Below are 19,022 nucleotides of genomic sequence, written 5' to 3' on the forward strand. Positions count from 1 at the left end.
TCTTTTTGCAATGTAAAGTTTATTCTGGAATACAAATCATTACAAAGAGACTTGGCGTGGGCGTCGGGATTAACAAACTAGACAAATATACAAAAAGGAAGAGGAAAAAAAAAACAAAAACACACACACCCATCACTTTTCTAGGAATGTAGTTACATTGCTGTCTAAAACACAGCAAATTTTTGCTCCATTCACTGAGAAATCCGCAAATTCAAACATTTTACAATTAAATTAACTTCCTAAAGAAAAATAAAACCTTAAGTGAGTGGAAACCTAAGCGCCACCTCCGATTATCATTGTGCATAAAAGGTACAAAACCATGTTCATACCGAGGTACGCCGTGATCTATACTCACTCACAGTCACATCCAAAGCTGCGTCGGCTTTGCTGTCGACTGCTGCTGGGAATCAGACTAATGCTCTGGTCACAGAGAGGTCGTCTGGTCCCAGGTTCTCCACTACAGATGTAAGTCCTACCCTGAATTTTAACCCTTCATCTCCCACCATAAACCGTAACCTTTAAGAGGAATGTTTGTGTGTTTTTGACACCCCAATCCAATATTGATGGAGTAACTCCGGCCCCCTGATCATCCGCCACATGGATTGACGGCATCCAATGTGAGCAATGACTATAGATCACACGGGCGGCGGGTCTATACCACACCGCGTATACCGTATATACACAGGGCGGATCTTGCCGTATACCTGAGGACCACTCGCCATGTTCCGTGCAGCCCCACGACACTGCACAATAATCCCCTAACCTAGCACAAATCTTACCCACATACAGGTCCAGTAATCCGGCGTCCTATAATCCGGATCCATGACTGACCACAGAATTATATTTAGGATCCACGCGTCTGCCCAATTCAACCTAAAATCCAATAATCCGGAACCAACATTGTGTGTACCCTGCACAAATTATATACAGCGCAATTCCTTTAATCCGGCATCTGATAATCTAGAAAGTCTGACGACCTGTTGGGGCTGAGACAAATATTACTTTAGTGTTTCATCTTCACCTCCCGGCAGAACTCAATCTAATTCCGTGCAAACGTCTGATAATCCAGAAACATTCCACCGGATTAAAGGAATTTTTTTTTTTTTTTTAAACTTAAATTCTCAATTAAAAATTACACAGATCGGCTTCTAAGCCCGGAACGTCTGCTGGGTCGGCGCACACCGTCTCCTTAGGATACGTCTTAAAAGGGCGCCTAAGAGTTCCAGGTCTGATGGGCGATGGCCGAACATCCACCAGATTATTAGAGATCAAAGTAAAAAACAAAAGAGCGCATACGTTCCCACAATGCACTGCAGCTAATTATTAAAGGCACAAAGAATGTGTACGGGTTTCCCTTCCTGCCAAGCAGGGACACCGAGGTACCGCCCATATCCTTCACCGCCTCCGAGGAGGGGGCACGACACATGGGACCCCCGGCAACGCAGCAAAAGCGACTTCTATCTGAGGAGGGACGAGGTTATGATCCGTAACGGTCCTGCAAAAGAAGAACATAAGCATGTACAAGGCAACTGCACCAGCAGAATAGTGAGTGCAGCTCTGGGGTGTAATACAGGATGTAACTCAGGATCAGTAATGTAATGTATGTACACAGTGACTGCACCAGCAGAATAGTGAGTGCAGCTCTGGGGTATAATACAGGATGTAACTGAGGATCAGTAATGTAATGTATGTACACAGTGACTGCACCAGCAGAATAGTGAGTGCAGCTCTGGGGTATAATACAGGATGTAACTGAGGATCAGTAATGTAATGTATGTACACAGTGACTGCACCAGCAGAATAGTGAGTGCAGCTCTGGGGTATAATACAGGATGTAACTCAGGATCAGTAATGTAATGTATGTACACAGTGACTGCACCAGCAGAATAGTGAGTGCAGCTCTGGGGTATAATACAGGATGTAACTCAGGATCAGTAATGTAATGTATGTACACAGTGACTGCACCAGCAGAATAGTGAGTGCAGCTCTGGGGTATAATACAGGATGTAACTCAGGATCAGTAATGTAATGTATGTACACAGTGACTGCACCAGCAGAATAGTGAGTGCAGCTCTGGGGTATAATACAGGATGTAACTGAGGATCAGTAATGTAATGTATGTACACAGTGACTGCACCAGCAGAATAGTGAGTACAGCTCTGGGGTATAATACAGGATGTAACTGAGGATCAGTAATGTAATGTATGTACACAGTGACTGCACCAGCAGAATAGTGAGTGCAGCTCTGGGGTATAATACAGGATGTAACTCAGGATCAGTAATGTAATGTATGTACACAGTGACTGCACCAGCAGAATAGTGAGTGCAGCTCTGGGGTATAATACAGGATGTAACTCAGGATCAGTAATGTAATGTATGTACACAGTGACTGCACCAGCAGAATAGTGAGTGCAGCTCTGGGGTATAATACAGGATGTAACTCAGGATCAGTAATGTAATGTATGTACACAGTGACTGCACCAGCAGAATAGTGAGTGCAGCTCTGGGGTATAATACAGGATGTAACTCAGGATCAGTAATGTAATGTATGTACACAGTGACTGCACCAGCAGAATAGTGAGTGCAGCTCTGGGGTATAATACAGGATGTAACTCAGGATCAGTAATGTAATGTATGTACACAGTGACTGCACCAGCAGAATAGTGAGTGCAGCTCTGGGGTATAATACAGGATGTAACTCAGGATCAGTAATGTAATGTATGTACACAGTGACTGCACCAGCAGAATAGTGAGTGCAGCTCTGGGGTATAATACAGATGTAACTCAGGATCAGTAATGTAATGTATGTACACAGTGACTGCACCAGCAGAATAGTGAGTGCAGCTCTGGGGTATAATACAGGGTGTAACTCAGGATCAGTAATGTAATGTATGTACACAGTGACTGCACCAGCAGAATAGTGAGTGCAGCTCTGGGGTATAATACAGGATGTAACTCAGGATCAGTAATGTAATGTATGTACACAGTGACTGCACCAGCAGAATAGTGAGCGCAGCTCTGGAGGATAATGCAGGCTGGGAATCACGCACTGTTCTCCGGACAGATCTCTGGACAGATCTCTTACCTGGATAGTGGTCATGACGCCATTGGCGAGCACAGAGAGTCTCCCGGCCACAGACTTCACCCCTTGCTTGAAGTTGGCCATGTCGGGGGCGGACGGCATGACGCTGGACAGACTGTAATTTGCTGTAAAGCAAATGGAAATATGTTAATAAGACGTCACACCGTTGTGACCAGCAGCAGTCATTAGTGATGGGGATGTATAGCGCCCCCTCGTGATCCTTCTCTCCAGTTGGACTGAGGGAAGGTGGAGACCCCCATTATCCACTATACGCAGAATAGTGCAGACTGGGGCGCGGCATCGGGTACCTGACGGCTGCTTCTTCTGCTCATCAAACAGGTCGGCGGAGCTGATGGACGCGCTGCCCGAGAGTCTCTCCAGCCGGGACCGAGCTTCATACTGGGCAGGGAGAGGACAGAAAGGTGAATACAGGGAGAAAGTCACCAGAGCCAAAGAACAATCACCCATCATAAGGCTCGAGGCACATAATATAACCAAAGGCTGAGGTGAGAGCGGCCGCGAGACAGAGGATACACGATGAGACTGTCTGCAGCCACCACTAGGGGGAGCTCCCTGTATACAGAGATACATGACAAGTTCCTGTCTGCAGCCACCACTAGGGGGAGCTCCCTGTATACAGAGATACATGACAAGTTCCTGTCTGCAGCCACTACTAGGGGGAGCTCCCTGTATACAGAGATACATGATAAGATCCTGTCTGCAGCCACCACTAGGGGGAGCTCCCTGTATACAGAGATACATGATAAGATCCTGTCTGCAGTCACCACTAGGGGGAGCTCCCTGTATAGAGATACATGATAAGATCCTGTCTGCAGCCACCACTAGGGGGAGCTCCCTGTATATAGATACATGATAAGACCCTGTCTGCAGCCACCACTAGGGGGAGCTCCCTGTATACAGAGATACATGATAAGATCCTGTCTGCAGCCACCACTAGGGGGAGCTCCCTGTATACAGAGATACATGATAAGATCCTGTCTGCAGTCACCACTAGGGGGAGCTCCCTGTATACAGAGATACATGATAAGATCCTGTCTGCAGCCACCACTAGGGGGAGCTCCCTGTATACAGAGATACATGATAAGATCCTGTCTGCAGTCACCACTAGGGGGAGCTCCCTGTATACAGAGATACATAAGATCCTGTCTGCAGCCACCACTAGCGGGAGCTCCCTGTATATAGAGATACATGATAAGATCCTGTCTGCAGTCACCACTAGGGGGAGCTCCCTGTATACAGATATACATGATAAGATCCTGTCTGCAGCCACCACTAGGGGGAGCTCCCTGTATATAGAGATACATGATAGGATCCTGTCTACAGTCACCACTAGGAGGAGCTCCCTGTATACAGAGATACATGATAAGATCCTGTCTGCAGCCACCACTAGGGGGAGCTCCCTGTATACAGAGATACATGACAAGATCCTGTCTGCAGCCACCACTAGGGGGAGCTCCCTGTATACAGAGATACATGATAAGATCCTGTCTGCAGTCACCACTAGGGGGAGCTCCCTGTATACAGAGATACATGATAAGATCCTGTCTGCAGTCACCACTAGGGGGAGCTCCCTGTATACAGAGATACATGATAAGATCCTGTCTGCAGCCACCACTAGGGGGAGCTCCCTGTATACAGTGATACATGATAAGATCCTGTCTGCAGTCACCACTAGGGGGAGCTCCCTGTATACAGAGATACATGATAAGATCCTGTCTGCAGCCACCACTAGGGGGAGCTCCCTGTATACAGAGATACATGATAAGATCCTGTCTGCAGTCACCACTAGGGGGAGCTCCCTGTATACAGAGATACATAAGATCCTGTCTGCAGCCACCACTAGGGGGAGCTCCCTGTATAGAGATACATAAGATCCTGTCTGCAGCCACCACTAGGGGGAGCTCCCTGTATATAGAGATACATGATAAGATCCTGTCTGCAGCCACCACTAGGGGGAGCTCCCCGTATATGGATACATAATATTCGCTCTGCCCCTTTAACAAGCGATCTTATTACACTCACATCCGCACTGTCTTGTTTCCCAAAGAACATGTCAGAGGAAATCGCTTTTGCGCTGCCAAATTTTTTCTGGGCGTCATCTGAAACTGGAACGGGATCCAGATCGGGCTTACGACGAGTCGCTGGGCTAAAGATGAAGAACAAAACTTCTTAAAAGGTAAAGTTACAAGCGAGTAAGGAACATCTCTCCGAAAAACCATAGATATTAGGAATGAATCCAACATCTGAACCCCTACACAGGCCGGACGGCGGTGCTCACAGGAGCGTCATTCAGGCACAGCATCGTACGTACAGGGGTGGCTGCGCCCGGTACTACAGCACAGTCCTGGTCTTATCTGTGACTTACGGGGGTCCGGAGGTCAGAAACTAACCAATCATACGTAAAATGTAACTCCAGAAGTACCGCTCTAACTTTGTTTAGTGGTTTTATAAGATTTTGTGTGTGGATTTCTGTAATCACATCCAGAGCTGCATTCACAATTCTGCCGGCTGCACGATGGACGTACCGCTCGTCGTAGCTGCTGGTCTTGGAGCTGAGGGTTGTGTCGTAGTTGGTACTGGTCGTTTCCTTCTTCCAGTCATCGTCGGATCGCTCGTCCCAGCTCAGGAATGAACTGCTGACCGGCTCAGGTGGGTCGTCCCGGTATCTGCGCATAGCGAGTGGAGGGGGAAAAAGTCAAAACAAACTAAAAATATAAAAAAATATATACGGTAAATACCACCTAGATGCTGCGGTTGGGACTGACTGCAGAATCCACATGGTGCAGCAGCCGGGATCAGGTTTCTCTGCTGCCGGTCTCCCCTGGTGATCTAAGCCCAGGAGCCTCCCTGTTTATTAGCTGCAGGCTGGAGTCATCTGACTCTAAGGAAACACTGCCTTACATCGCTAGTAATATCTCACCGAGACCGGGAGCTGCTGGTGCCACTGAAGAAGAAGTCGTCCTGGGCGTCATCTTGATAAACTTTCTTGGGTTTGGCAGCCCTGGGGGCTTCCTGCTCAATGGTCTGCATTTCGGATAGGACAGAATGGGAGATCCCACTGAGGACAGAGACGGAAGGGTTTATGTGATCAGAGGTAAATACAGAGCCCCCCATGTATCACCCCCTTCAAATAAGTATACCTCTGCGTGTAGTTGCAAGGTGAGGTAGGACTAAGAGAAAAGTGACCAAATGTGCAATGTGAAGGAAGGGACCGTAATGGGGGCCACAAACAGGCACCAACATATATATATATATATATATATATATACACTCACACACACACACATTGTGACTCAGAGTACCTCTTCATGTGGGGGAGTGGAGTCACTCTACTAAATGGATAAATCCCCAATTTACGTGTCTTACCTTCGATTTCCAAAACCCATCCCGAGCCGCTCTGCTTCAGCTTTCTTTTTTGCAGGTAGATTCTTCAGCTTCTCTTCATCTTTCTGCTTTTGTATTTCCAGATCTTTGTAAGCCAGACGCAAGGAGGAGACGCTGGTTTAAAGAGGTAGGAAGGAAGGTTATAGAATGTGCATTACCTCCATATACTGGATTATACTCCGGAGCTACACTCGCTATTCTGCAGGGGTTTGCTGCTGTACTCACATGGGCTCTTCAGATTTCTTACGCGTGTTCGTCATCTCCTGCTCCTTTATCTTGTCTACGGCTTGGGCTTGTTTCTCGATTTCGCTGAAGCTCTTGCTGCTCACTTTCTGGGCCCCCAGACCGGCCTTCTTGGCCCCAAGCTGCAACATGAAGAGGTGTTACAAGACGACACCGTTACCTTTAACAGCACCTATAGCTATGGCATTCATGTCCATTTATATTACTGCACATTTACCGAGCTGCATTTAGAACTCTGCAGGGTTCAGAGCAGAACTCTCCCAGCATGCTTCATTATTCATCATAAATCTATACCTGGCACTGTACAGTCACTTATATTTTGAGCTCAGCATGTTTACCATTTCCAAACAACAGAATTAGGAATGCAGCTCTGAAGCACAACACATGCCTGGTGATGTCTGAAATGATTCAACTAGGTAAATGAACCCCAAATGTCTTATCTTACCCCTTTCTTAGCTGGTCCTGGCTTTTTCTTGATCAGTGAACTGACCTCTGCAGGCAAAAACATAACGATTAATAACCTGCAGCCGACACGGACAGGGACTATCGGCCATCATCAGTCTGCAGGAATTACACAGGGCAGCCATTCATTTCTCATGGAATCAGCCAAAGAAAAAAAAAACCTTCACGTTTTGGAAGTGTCAGGGTGTGTACAGGGCCGGTGAAGCAGAACTGCACGCTGAGATCCCACTGCACCGGCCAGCACCATTGACTCAAATTTTAGTTCTGCAACAGCGACACCTGCTGGTGACAGAATTAAATTGCAGCCACAGAGCAGAATTGCAGCAGCTCTTCACAGCAAGGAAGTCCCGGAAATCGGTCTGATTAGGGACAGTCGACGTCACCGCTGGCTGCTATGTAGGCGTCTGAAAATCGACCACTTCCAGAAAAGACAGGTGTCAGCCCCCGAACTCTGTTCTGTAGTTTTTAATACATGTTATGGATCAATTGACCAAAATCTCTTCTTGCTGTCAGTGAATGGGATTATGCCGAATATGAAAATCCAGCCTCCGAATGTAAAAAAAAAAAAAAAAAATAAAGATTGCTCATCATTCACTAACTGCAAGTGGATATCTCAACAATGGTGTGAAATCTAAACACAAATTCCATCTGTACGATGCAGGACGACTCATTAAAAGCAATTCTGCTCCATTCGCAGAAGATGGGAAGACCCCATGTGTGGGCCCTTTAAGGGTAACAAACCCCCCAAATATAGAAACCAAACGTGGATCCACTCGCCCTTTTTTATATTGCAGATAACATGTGTTCTTATTATTGGAGTGAGTGAGGACCCCATAGCGGTCCCCCACCGATGTGATCACCATGACACAGCAGTAGATATCTATCACCGAAAAACATTTTAATTGGTAGAGTGATGTGCCTAAAAGCAGAATTTACCATTGAAATTCCTTTAACCTGACATTATCAGTCATAGATCAATCTGTATAATATCTGGGAGATATAAATATGGTCACCCCAACATCTGCAGCAGTCATTCTCTCTGGAATCTGGTCTCTTGAAAGCCGGATTAAAGGAATTTCATAATTACATGTAAGAAAGGATAGAGATGCGTAGAGGAGTTTCTCCACCGATTCCTGGATGAGCTTATGTAAAGGGCCGCGACAATATCAAACTGCAGCGGCACTTTAAGAAGCTCAACGGGTTGGACCATTTGCCGATTTGGCTGTGGAGGATTATGGGCATGCGGCGTATTGTGGGGAGGTGCGGAGGAGGAGAGCACAGACCACCAGGAGGAGGAAGCAGCTGAAGCTGCAGGTAACAAGAGGAGGATCACCTTTGGCAGGTGCAGCGCTTCCTGCAGACACTGAGTCGGCTGCAACATGGAAGATAAAAAACAGACAAGACAGGTTTACATGAGCGCGACATGACCACAAGGGGGCGACACTGGCTCAGAGCCTCCCTTTGAAGAGTTGCTGGGATTTCGGGTTGGATTACACAGCGACAGCAAGTCCAGAAACCCAAAGAGAACGATCTCTGTGATGTCATGGATCCAGGCGATGACATCACTGACATCCGACTTCCGCCGTGCCCACAGGGGACTGCTGACATCACCTACATCCACGAGGCATCAGGAGATCTATAAGCTGCATTTCCCGCAAGGAGGCGTCGCAGGAGGCGGAGGAGAGGGCTTACCTAGTGCCGCCTTGGGGGACATGCTGAGACAGTCGACGCTCGGCCCCGAATCCGGACCACCTGAAACTGAACACAAGAAACATCCCAGTTACCTGCAGACATCCGCACATCACTTAGTGACTAGGAACCCATTTTCTAAGCAGGGGTACTTTTTTTTTTCCCACATAATTAACAATCCAGGGGAGATGACTTGCTGCGCAGTGGTAGGGGCTGCGGGAAGACGACAAACTGCGCAGTGGTAAGGGCTGCGGGAAGACAACATACTGAGCGGTGGTAAGGGCTGCTGGAAGACAACATACTGTGCGGTGGTATGGGCTGCGGGAAGATGACATACTGCGCGGTGGTATGGGCTGCGGGAAGACGACATACTGTGTGGTGGTAAGGGCTGCGGGAAGACGACATACTGCGCGGTGGTAAGGGAGCGGGAAGACGACATACTGTGCGGTGGTAAGGGAGCGGGAAGACGACATACTGTGCGGTGGTAAGGGCTGCGGGAACATGACATACTGCGCAGTGGTAAGGGCTGCTGGAAGACGACATGGTGCGGGGTGGTAAGGGCTGCGGGAATACGACATACTGTGCAGTGGTATGGGCTGCGGGAAGACGACATGCTACGCAGTGGTAGGGGCTGCGGGAAGACGACATGCTGTGCGGTGGTAAGGGCTGCGGGAAGACAACATACTGTGCGGTGGTAAGTGCTGCGGGAAGACAACATACTGTGCGGTGGTAAGGGCTGCGGGAAGACAACATACTGTGCGGTGGTAAGGGCTGCGGGAAGACGACATGCTGCGGGGTGGTAAGGGCTGCGGGAAGACAACATACTGCGCGGTGGTAAGGGCTGCGGGAAGGTGACATATTTCCGCACAGTAAGTTTGGCCTCCAGAACAGTCACGATCTCTCTTGTGACCCCGATCAGGTGACAAACCCAGAGAAAATCAGAGGGTTAAGCATAAGATTAAGGAAGCCTCCATCAAGGAGTTAAAGGGGTCCTCCGATCCCAGGGGTTACAGCAGGTCACATTTGAGGGCAGCATACAGAATAGGATCTATGCTTTCCACAGAATTTACATGGGACTGCCCATTACCTTCTTTGCCATCAGGGACGATGGGCTGCTGAACATTCGGGGTTAACAGCTCATCTGCAGTCGGCGGCTCTTCCCAGTCCGGATCACTGACATGCTGTGGGAGAAAGGAGAAGACCTTTAATCCACAATGTGATGCATATTCCGGATTAGTAGGAAGTCATCGGACACACGCTGGAGTATATCACGGTATTTTACAGTCCAACATACAAAATATCCCTCATACCTCGACGTGAGATGCGAAGAAGTCCTCCTCCTTCTCCTTGGGGGACAGCGGTGGGGCCCCGGAGCCGTCGATCCAGAGCTGCCATTAATACAGACATGTCAGATGGAGGCTGCCCTCCGGTGGCAGACGTGGGTACTGCAGCCGTCTTACGGCATACACTTACGTCGGTGCCGTGCTTCCTGGTGGCCTGCGTGGCGAGGGTCTTTATCTTCTCTCGGTACAGGTTGGAGGCGCGGCTGTTGTATTTGGCGTTGGTGTCAGTCGTGGAGCAGCCGTGCTGCCGGAAGAAAACCGTCTGCAGGAGAGAAAGCCCAAGCGATCAGTCCCATGCAAAATACCAGGCCGCACACGGCGCCGACCAAGGTGTATCAATGTGAGCGTCGTAAGAGGAGGCAAGATGTACACATGGTCTAATGCAAGCTGCGACAGGGCTGGGAACAATGGTGTCCTCCACACGCTGCCGCCCCCTGCTGGCGTCCCAGGGTTACCGGTATCTGCGGATACTGAGGAATACAGTGATGGAACGAGAGCATCTGCTCCTCCACCACCGAGCCGGCGCGTCAGTACACGATGCAGCCAGAGCAGCACAGCCAGGAAACGGGGCTAGCGACTAGCTTTATGACCACGCACGGCCGGCCCACTGTGCACGTGTGTGTGGAAGGGGGGATTTGGCTGTGAATAACATCCCACTACATTGTTGTGGGGGGCACGCTGTGCAGGGCCATCTTACGGTGCGGGGAGGTGACGGGCAGGCTGTGCAGGGCCATCTTACGGCACGGGGAGGTGATGGGCAGGCTGTGCAGGGCCATCTTACGGGGCGGGGAAGTGACGGGCAGGCTGTGCAGGGCCATCTAACGGCACGGGGAGGTGATGGGCAGGCTGTGCAGGGCCATCTTACAGCGAGGGGAGGTGACGGGCAGGTTGTACACGGCCATCTTACGGAATGGGGAGGTGAAGGGCAGGGCAGCCTGTGTGGGGCCATCTTACGGCATGGGGAGGCGACGGGCAGGCTGTGCAAGGCCATCTTACGGCACGGGGAGGTGACGGGAAGGCTGTGCAAGGCCATCTTACGGCACAGGGAGGTGACGGGAAGGCTGTGCAAGGCCATCTTACGGCGCGGGGAGGTGACACACTGCACAGAATTAAGTTTGGCCTCCATAACAGTCACAGTCTCTCATGTGGCCCCGAGTGAAAATGATCTGCCCACCTCTAATCCAACCCATGAGAACCCCAGCACACAGCCCCCCGTACCTCAGCTCCCCTGACAGGGTTGACATGAGGGGACGGGAATTACACAGTGTGGGTGGTAATAGGATTGTTAGGACGGGCTCATCCTATTAGTGTGTGATGGATCTAGCGGCCTCAGCAACAGTAGCACGGGTGTTTACCATGCGGGGGAGGTAGCGACCTCGGCACTGTGGGGTCCGGACGCCTCTGATCAGACAGGACACTACTCACCGCATTCGTGTTGCCCCCGACCTGCATGCAGCGCAGCTGGAACCACGACCAGTTGGAGTCCAGTTCAGTGGATCTAGAAAACATCAGCAAGAACGAGGTCAGTCAGCGTCACACAGCCCCGAACATCAGCGAGGAGCCGGAGACAACAGGGAAAACCGATCACCCGGAGAACAAGGGGAAACAGGAGCAGCGCAGGACAGCGAGCACCGAGCTGCCATATCTGACCTGGAGAGCGGAACGATCAGGTATGACGGCCCCGGGGCCGATCCACCACCAGCAGCGCTCACATGGGGAGATAATGCAGGAACCCACTACAGGCACAGCAAGTCCTCCATCCACGAGCAGACGCCCCAAAATGGCTCACCTGATGAAGCTAAGATGTACACCGAGAGAGCGGTGCGTCCCCGAGCAATCGATGCACAGGAAGACGCCGTACGTGATACTGGCCCAGCTCGGGTTCTTCGCCCCACAGTCAAAGCAAACCTGAAATATAGAAGGAAACATACATGTATTATACCCCAGAGCTGCACTCACTATTCTGCTGGTGCAGTCACGGTGTACATACATTACTGATCCTGAGTTACATCCTGTATTACACTCCAGAGCTGCACTCACTATTCTGCTGGTGCAGTCACGGTGTACATACATTACTGATCCTGAGTTACATCCTGTATTATACCCCAGAGCTGCACTCACTATTCTGCTGGTGCAGTCACTGTGTACATACATTACATTACTGATCCTGAGTTACCTCCTGTATTATACCCCAGAGCTGCACTCACTATTCTGCTGGTGCAGTCACTGTGTACATACATTACTGATCCTGAGTTACCTCCTGTATTATACCCCAGAGCTGCACTCACTATTCTGCTGGTGCAGTCACTGTGTACATACATTACTGATCCTGAGTTACCTCCTGTATTATACTCCAGAGCTGCATTCACTATTCTGCGGGTGCAGTCACTGTGTACATACATTACATTACTGATCCTGAGTTACATCCTGTATTATACCCCAGAGCTGCACTCACTATTCTGCTGGTGCAGTCACTGTATACATACATTACTGATCCTGAGTTACCTCCTGTATTGTACACCAGAGCTGCACTCACTATTCTGCTGGTGCAGTCACTGTGTACATACATTACATTACTGATCCTGAGTTACCTCCTGTATTGTACACCAGAGCTGCACTCACTATTCTGCTGGTGCAGTCACTGTGTACATACATTACATTACTGATCCTGAGTTACATCCTGTATTATACCCCAGAGCTGCACTCACTATTCTGCTGGTGCAGTCACTGTGTACATACATTACTGATCCTGAGTTACCTCCTGTATTATACCCCAGAGCTGCACTCACTATTCTGCTGGTGCAGTCACTGTGTACATACATTACATTACTGATCCTGAGTTACCTCCTGTATTATACCCCAGAGCTGCACTCACTATTCTGCTGGTGCAGTCACTGTGTACATACATTACATTACTGATCCTGAGTTACCTCCTGTATTATACCCCAGAGCTGCACTCACTATTCTGCTGGTGCAGTCACTGTGTACATACATTACTGATCCTGAGTTACATCCTGTATTATACTCCAGAGCTGCACTCACTATTCTGCTGGTGCAGTCACTGTGTACATACATTACATTACTGATCCTAAGTTACCCCCTGTATTATACCCCAGAGATGCACTCACTATTCTGCTGGTGCAGTCACTGTGTACATACATTACATTACTGATCCTGAGTTACCTCCTGTATTATACCCCAGAGCTGCACTCACTATTCTGCTGGTGCAGTCACTGTGTACATACATTACTGATCCTGAGTTACCTCCTGTATTATACCCCAGAGCTGCACTCACTATTCTGCTGGTGCAGTCACTGTGTACATACATTACTGATCCTGAGTTACCTCCTGTATTATACTCCAGAGCTGCATTCACTATTCTGCGGGTGCAGTCACTGTGTACATACATTACATTACTGATCCTGAGTTACATCCTGTATTATACCCCAGAGCTGCACTCACTATTCTGCTGGTGCAGTCACTGTATACATACATTACATTACTGATCCTGAGTTACCTCCTGTATTGTACACCAGAGCTGCACTCACTATTCTGCTGGTGCAGTCACTGTGTACATACATTACATTACTGATCCTGAGTTACCTCCTGTATTGTACACCAGAGCTGCACTCACTATTCTGCTGGTGCAGTCACTGTGTACATACATTACATTACTGATCCTGAGTTACATCCTGTATTATACCCCAGAGCTGCACTCACTATTCTGCTGGTGCAGTCACTGTGTACATACATTACATTACTGATCCTGAGTTACCTCCTGTATTATACCCCAGAGCTGCACTCACTATTCTGCTGGTGCAGTCACTGTGTACATACATTACTGATCCTGAGTTACCTCCTGTATTATACCCCAGAGCTGCACTCACTATTCTGCTGGTGCAGTCACTGTGTACATACATTACATTACTGATCCTGAGTTACCTCCTGTATTATACCCCAGAGCTGCACTCACTATTCTGCTGGTGCAGTCACTGTGTACATACATTACATTACTGATCCTGAGTTACCTCCTGTATTATACCCCAGAGCTGCACTCACTATTCTGCTGGTGCAGTCACTGTGTACATACATTACTGATCCTGAGTTACATCCTGTATTATACTCCAGAGCTGCACTCACTATTCTGCTGGTGCAGTCACTGTGTACATACATTACATTACTGATCCTAAGTTACCCCCTGTATTATACCCCAGAGATGCACTCACTATTCTGCTGGTGCAGTCACTGTGTACATACATTACATTACTGATCCTGAGTTACCTCCTGTATTATACCCCAGAGCTGCACTCACTATTCTGCTGGTGCAGTCACTGTGTACATACATTACTGATCCTGAGTTACCTCCTGTATTATACCCCAGAGCTGCACTCACTATTCTGCTGGTGCAGTCACTGTGTACATACATTACTGATCCTGAGTTACCTCCTGTATTATACTCCAGAGCTGCATTCACTATTCTGCGGGTGCAGTCACTGTGTACATACATTACATTACTGATCCTGAGTTACATCCTGTATTATACCCCAGAGCTGCACTCACTATTCTGCTGGTGCAGTCACTGTATACATACATTACATTACTGATCCTGAGTTACCTCCTGTATTGTACACCAGAGCTGCACTCACTATTCTGCTGGTGCAGTCACTGTGTACATACATTACATTACTGATCCTGAGTTACCTCCTGTATTGTACACCAGAGCTGCACTCACTATTCTGCTGGTGCAGTCACTGTGTACATACATTACATTACTGATCCTGAGTTACATCCTGTATTATACCCCAGAGCTGCACTCACTATTCTGCTGGTGCAGTCACTGTGTACATACATTACATTACTGATCCTGAGTTACCTCCTGTATTATACCCCAGAGCTGCACTCACTATTCTGCTGGTGCAGTCACTGTGTACATACATTACCTTACTGATCCTGAGTTACCTCCTGTATTATACCCCAGAGCTGCACTCACTATTCTGCTGGTGCAGTCACTGTGTACATACATTACTGATCCTGAGTTACCTCCTGTATTATACTCCAGAGCTGCATTCACTATTCTGCGGGTGCAGTCACTGTGTACATACATTACATTACTGATCCTGAGTTACATCCTGTATTATACCCCAGAGCTGCACTCACTATTCTGCTGGTGCAGTCACTGTGTACATACATTACATTACTGATCCTGAGTTACCTCCTGTATTGTACACCAGAGCTGCACTCACTATTCTGCTGGTGCAGTCACTGTGTACATACATTACATTACTGATCCTGAGTTACCTCCTGTATTGTACACCAGAGCTGCACTCACTATTCTGCTGGTGCAGTCACTGTGTACATACATTACATTACTGATCCTGAGTTACATCCTGTATTATACCCCAGAGCTGCACTCACTATTCTGCTGGTGCAGTCACTGTGTACATACATTACATTACTGATCCTGAGTTACCTCCTGTATTATACCCCAGAGCTGCACTCACTATTCTGCTGGTGCAGTCACTGTGTACATACATTACATTACTGATCCTGAGTTACCCCCTGTATTATACCCCAGAGCTGCACTCACTATTCTGCTGGTGCAGTCACTGTGTACATACATTACATTACTGATCCTGAGTTACACCCTGTATTATACCCCAGAGCTGCACTCACTATTCTGCTGGTGCAGTCACTGTGTACATACATTACATTACTGATCCTGAGTTACATCCTGTATTATACCCCAGAGCTGCACTCACTATTCTGCTGGTGCAGTCACTGTGTACATACATTACATTACTGATCCTGAGTTACATCCTGTATTATACCCCAGAGCTGCACTCACTATTCTGCTGGTGCAGTCACTGTGTACATACATTACATTACTGATCCTGAGTTACCTCCTGTATTATACCCCAGAGCTGCACTCACTATTCTGCTGGTGCAGTCACTGTGTACATACATTACATTACTGATCCTGAGTTACCCCCTGTATTATACCCCAGAGCTGCACTCACTATTCTGCTGGTGCAGTCACTGTGTACATACATTACATTACTGATCCTGAGTTACACCCTGTATTATACCCCAGAGCTGCACTCACTATTCTGCTGGTGCAGTCACTGTGTACATACATTACATTACTGATCCTGAGTTACATCCTGTATTATACCCCAGAGCTGCACTCACTATTCTGCTGGTGCAGTCACTGTGTACATACATTACTGATCCTGAGTTACATCCTGTATTATACTCCAGAGCTGCACTCACTATTCTGCTGGTGCAGTCACTGTGTACATACATTACATTACTGATCCTGAGTTACCTCCTGTATTATACCCCAGAGCTGCACTCACTATTCTGCTGGTGCAGTCACTGTGTACATACATTACATTACTGATCCTGAGTTATATCATGTATTATACTCCAGAGCTGCACTCACTAGTCTGCTGGTGCAGTCACTGTGTACATACATTACATTACTGTTCCTGAGTTACATCATGTATTATACCCCAGAGCTGCACTCACTATTCTGCTGGTGCAGTCACTGTGTACATACATTACATTACTGATCCTGAGTTACATCCTGTATTATACCCCAGAGCTGCACTCACTATTCTGCTGGTGCAGTCACTGTGTACATACATTACATTACTGATCCTGAGTTACATCCTGTATTATACTCCAGAGCTGCACTCACTATTCTGCTGGTGCAGTCACTGTGTACATACATTACATTACTGATCCTGAGTTACCTCCTGTATTATACCCCAGAGCTGCACTCACTATTCTGCTGGTGCAGTCACTGTGTACATACATTACATTACTGATCCTGAGTTACATCCTGTATTATACTCCAGAGCTGCACTCACTATTCTGCTGGTGCAGTCACTGTGTACATACATTACATTACTGATCCTGAGTTACATCCTGTATTATACCCCAGAGCTGCACTCACTATTCTGCTGGTGCAGTCACTGTGTACATACATTACATTACTGATCCTGAGTTACCTCCTGTATTATACCCCAGAGCTGCACTCACTATTCTGCTGGTGCAGTCACTGTGTACATACATTACATTACTGATCCTGAGTTACCTCCTGTATTATACCCCAGAGCTGCACTCACTATTCTGCTGGTGCAGTCACTGTGTACATACATTAGTCATTAATTACAGGTGTCCGTCATAATTTATGGTCACTGTAAATCCCTGTAATCCGGCAGTTCTCGTTCTGTGTCCGGATTATTGGACTCCGTCACGTTCAGGTCTGGAGGTCACATGAGGCGGCACCAGGACGGTAACAGCGGTCGGGGAGGACAAAGGTCCCGTCTCTGCTCTGTTGTCCGGGCCCCGAGGACCTTTGTCCCATCTGTGGGGCCCGATGTCGTCACTTAGCTGCTGACCTGAAATAACGAGTCAGGACTAAAGCAATCGCCACATAGGGACCCCCGCAGTTCTGGGGACACCACTGTCGGACCCTCCGGGGTTCCGGGGACGCCGCTCTCGGACCCTCCGGGGTTCCGGGGACGCCGCTCTCGGACCCTCCGGGGTTCCGGGGACGCCGCTCTCGGACCCTCCGGGGTTCCGGGGACGCCGCTCTCGGACCCTCCGGGGTTCCGGGGACGCCGCTCTCGGACCCTCCGGGGTTCCGGGGACGCCGCTCTCGGACCCTCCGGGGTTCCGGGGACGCCGCTCTCGGACCCTCCGGGGTTCCGGGGACGCCGCTCTCGGACCCTCCGGGGTTCCGGGGACGCCGCTCTCGGACCCTCCGGGGTTCCGGGGACGCCGCTCTCGGACCCTCCGGGGTTCCGGGGACGCCGCTCTCGGACCCTCCGTGTTCCGGGGACGCAGCTGTCGGACCCTCCGTGTTCTGGAGACGCAGCTGTCGGACCCTCCGTGGTTCCGGGGACGCCGATCTCGGACCCTCCGTGTTCCGGGGACGCCGCTCTCGGACCCTCCGGGGTTCCGGGGACGCCGCTGTCAGCTCCGCCCACAATCACGTCACGCTCTCGCTGACAACCCTGATTCCTGCCTCACTCTCGGAGTTGTCGCCCCGGTGTCCCCGCACCTCCCGGTGTCTCCATATGGCGGCGCTCACAGCCGCTCCTCCGCCCCGGTCTCACCTTGTTAGTGGGCACCGAGCGCAGCCGCTTGAAGATGGCGGCGATGTCCTGCTTGTGCGGCTCCGCCATCTCTCCGGGAACTTCCGACTGACAGAATCACCGGCGCCGGACAGGAGAGCCACGTAAGCATCCGCCGCGACGTCACCTGACGCAGCCCCGCCCCCGAGCGACGTCACCGGCGCAAAACACGCTCTAAACACAGTACACAGCCACGCCCACTGCCCGGCTGGAAGCCCCGCCCCATCACGTGTCACTGACGTCACCGATAGAAAGGATGAGATACAGCAGAGAGGATGATACAGCAGAGTATCACAGGAGGATGAAATACAGCAGAGTATCACAGGGGAGGATGAGATACAGCAGAGTATCACAGGGGAGGATGAGATACAGCAGAGTATCACAGGGGAGGATGAGAAACAGCAGAGTATCACAGGGGAGGATGAGATACAGCAGAGCATCACGGGAGAGGATGAGATACAGCAGAGTATCACAGGGGAGGATGAGATACAGCAGAGTATCACAGGAGAGGTTGAGATACAGCAGAGTATCACGGGAGAGGATGAGATACAGCGGAGTATCACGGGAGGATGAGATACAGCAGAGTATCACGGGAGAGGATGAGATACAGCAGAGTATCACGGGAGAGGATGAGATACAGCAGAGTATCACAGG

The 19,022-nt window shown here is 49.3% G+C and overlaps 2 protein-coding genes across 3 annotated transcripts in view; one reads left to right on the plus strand and one right to left on the minus strand.

Moving 5' to 3' along the window:
* On the minus strand, positions 1 to 18,488 carry ARFGAP3 (ARF GTPase activating protein 3). 2 transcript variants are annotated; one of them, XM_077266935.1, is made up of 17 exons: positions 18,351 to 18,488; positions 12,014 to 12,132; positions 11,650 to 11,722; positions 10,355 to 10,486; positions 10,192 to 10,269; positions 9,969 to 10,062; positions 8,885 to 8,950; positions 8,526 to 8,564; positions 7,176 to 7,222; positions 6,713 to 6,852; positions 6,470 to 6,601; positions 6,024 to 6,161; positions 5,629 to 5,769; positions 5,126 to 5,249; positions 3,391 to 3,481; positions 3,086 to 3,207; positions 1 to 1,495 (listed from the first exon to the last, which is right to left on the minus strand). In XM_077266935.1, exons 1-17 carry the CDS (start codon positions 18,417 to 18,419, stop codon positions 1,478 to 1,480), a joined length of 1,623 nt encoding a protein of 540 aa, XP_077123050.1. In that variant the 5' UTR covers positions 18,420 to 18,488; the 3' UTR covers positions 1 to 1,477. The 2 variants fall into 2 exon arrangements, with proteins under 2 accessions (XP_077123050.1, XP_077123051.1); XM_077266936.1 differs by lacking the exon at positions 8,526 to 8,564.
* The window catches only part of LOC143777029 (uncharacterized), a 21,474-nt gene continuing 20,793 nt past the window's right edge, over positions 18,342 to 19,022 (plus strand). The window contains exon 1 of the mRNA XM_077266938.1: positions 18,342 to 18,472. The gene's annotated coding sequence lies outside the window, so the exon portion shown is untranslated. The remainder of the gene's footprint in view (positions 18,473 to 19,022) is intronic.

Source organism: Ranitomeya variabilis, chromosome 5, assembly GCF_051348905.1.
Source record: "Ranitomeya variabilis isolate aRanVar5 chromosome 5, aRanVar5.hap1, whole genome shotgun sequence".
NCBI lineage: Eukaryota > Metazoa > Chordata > Amphibia > Anura > Dendrobatidae > Ranitomeya > Ranitomeya variabilis.

Excerpts from the sequence above, each read along its gene's own strand:
- ARFGAP3 (XM_077266935.1), bottom strand. The coding sequence starts at position 18,419 with ATGGCGGAGCCGCACAAGCAGGACATCGCCGCCATCTTCAAGCGGCTG. Across the intron at positions 10,487-11,649 it reads TCGGGGGCAACACGAATGCG|ACGGTTTTCTTCCGGCAGCA; the intron begins GTGAGTAGTGTC and ends TCTCTCCTGCAG. Across the intron at positions 8,951-9,968 it reads CGTCCCTGATGGCAAAGAAG|TTTCAGGTGGTCCGGATTCG; the intron begins GTAATGGGCAGT and ends TCTTGTGTTCAG.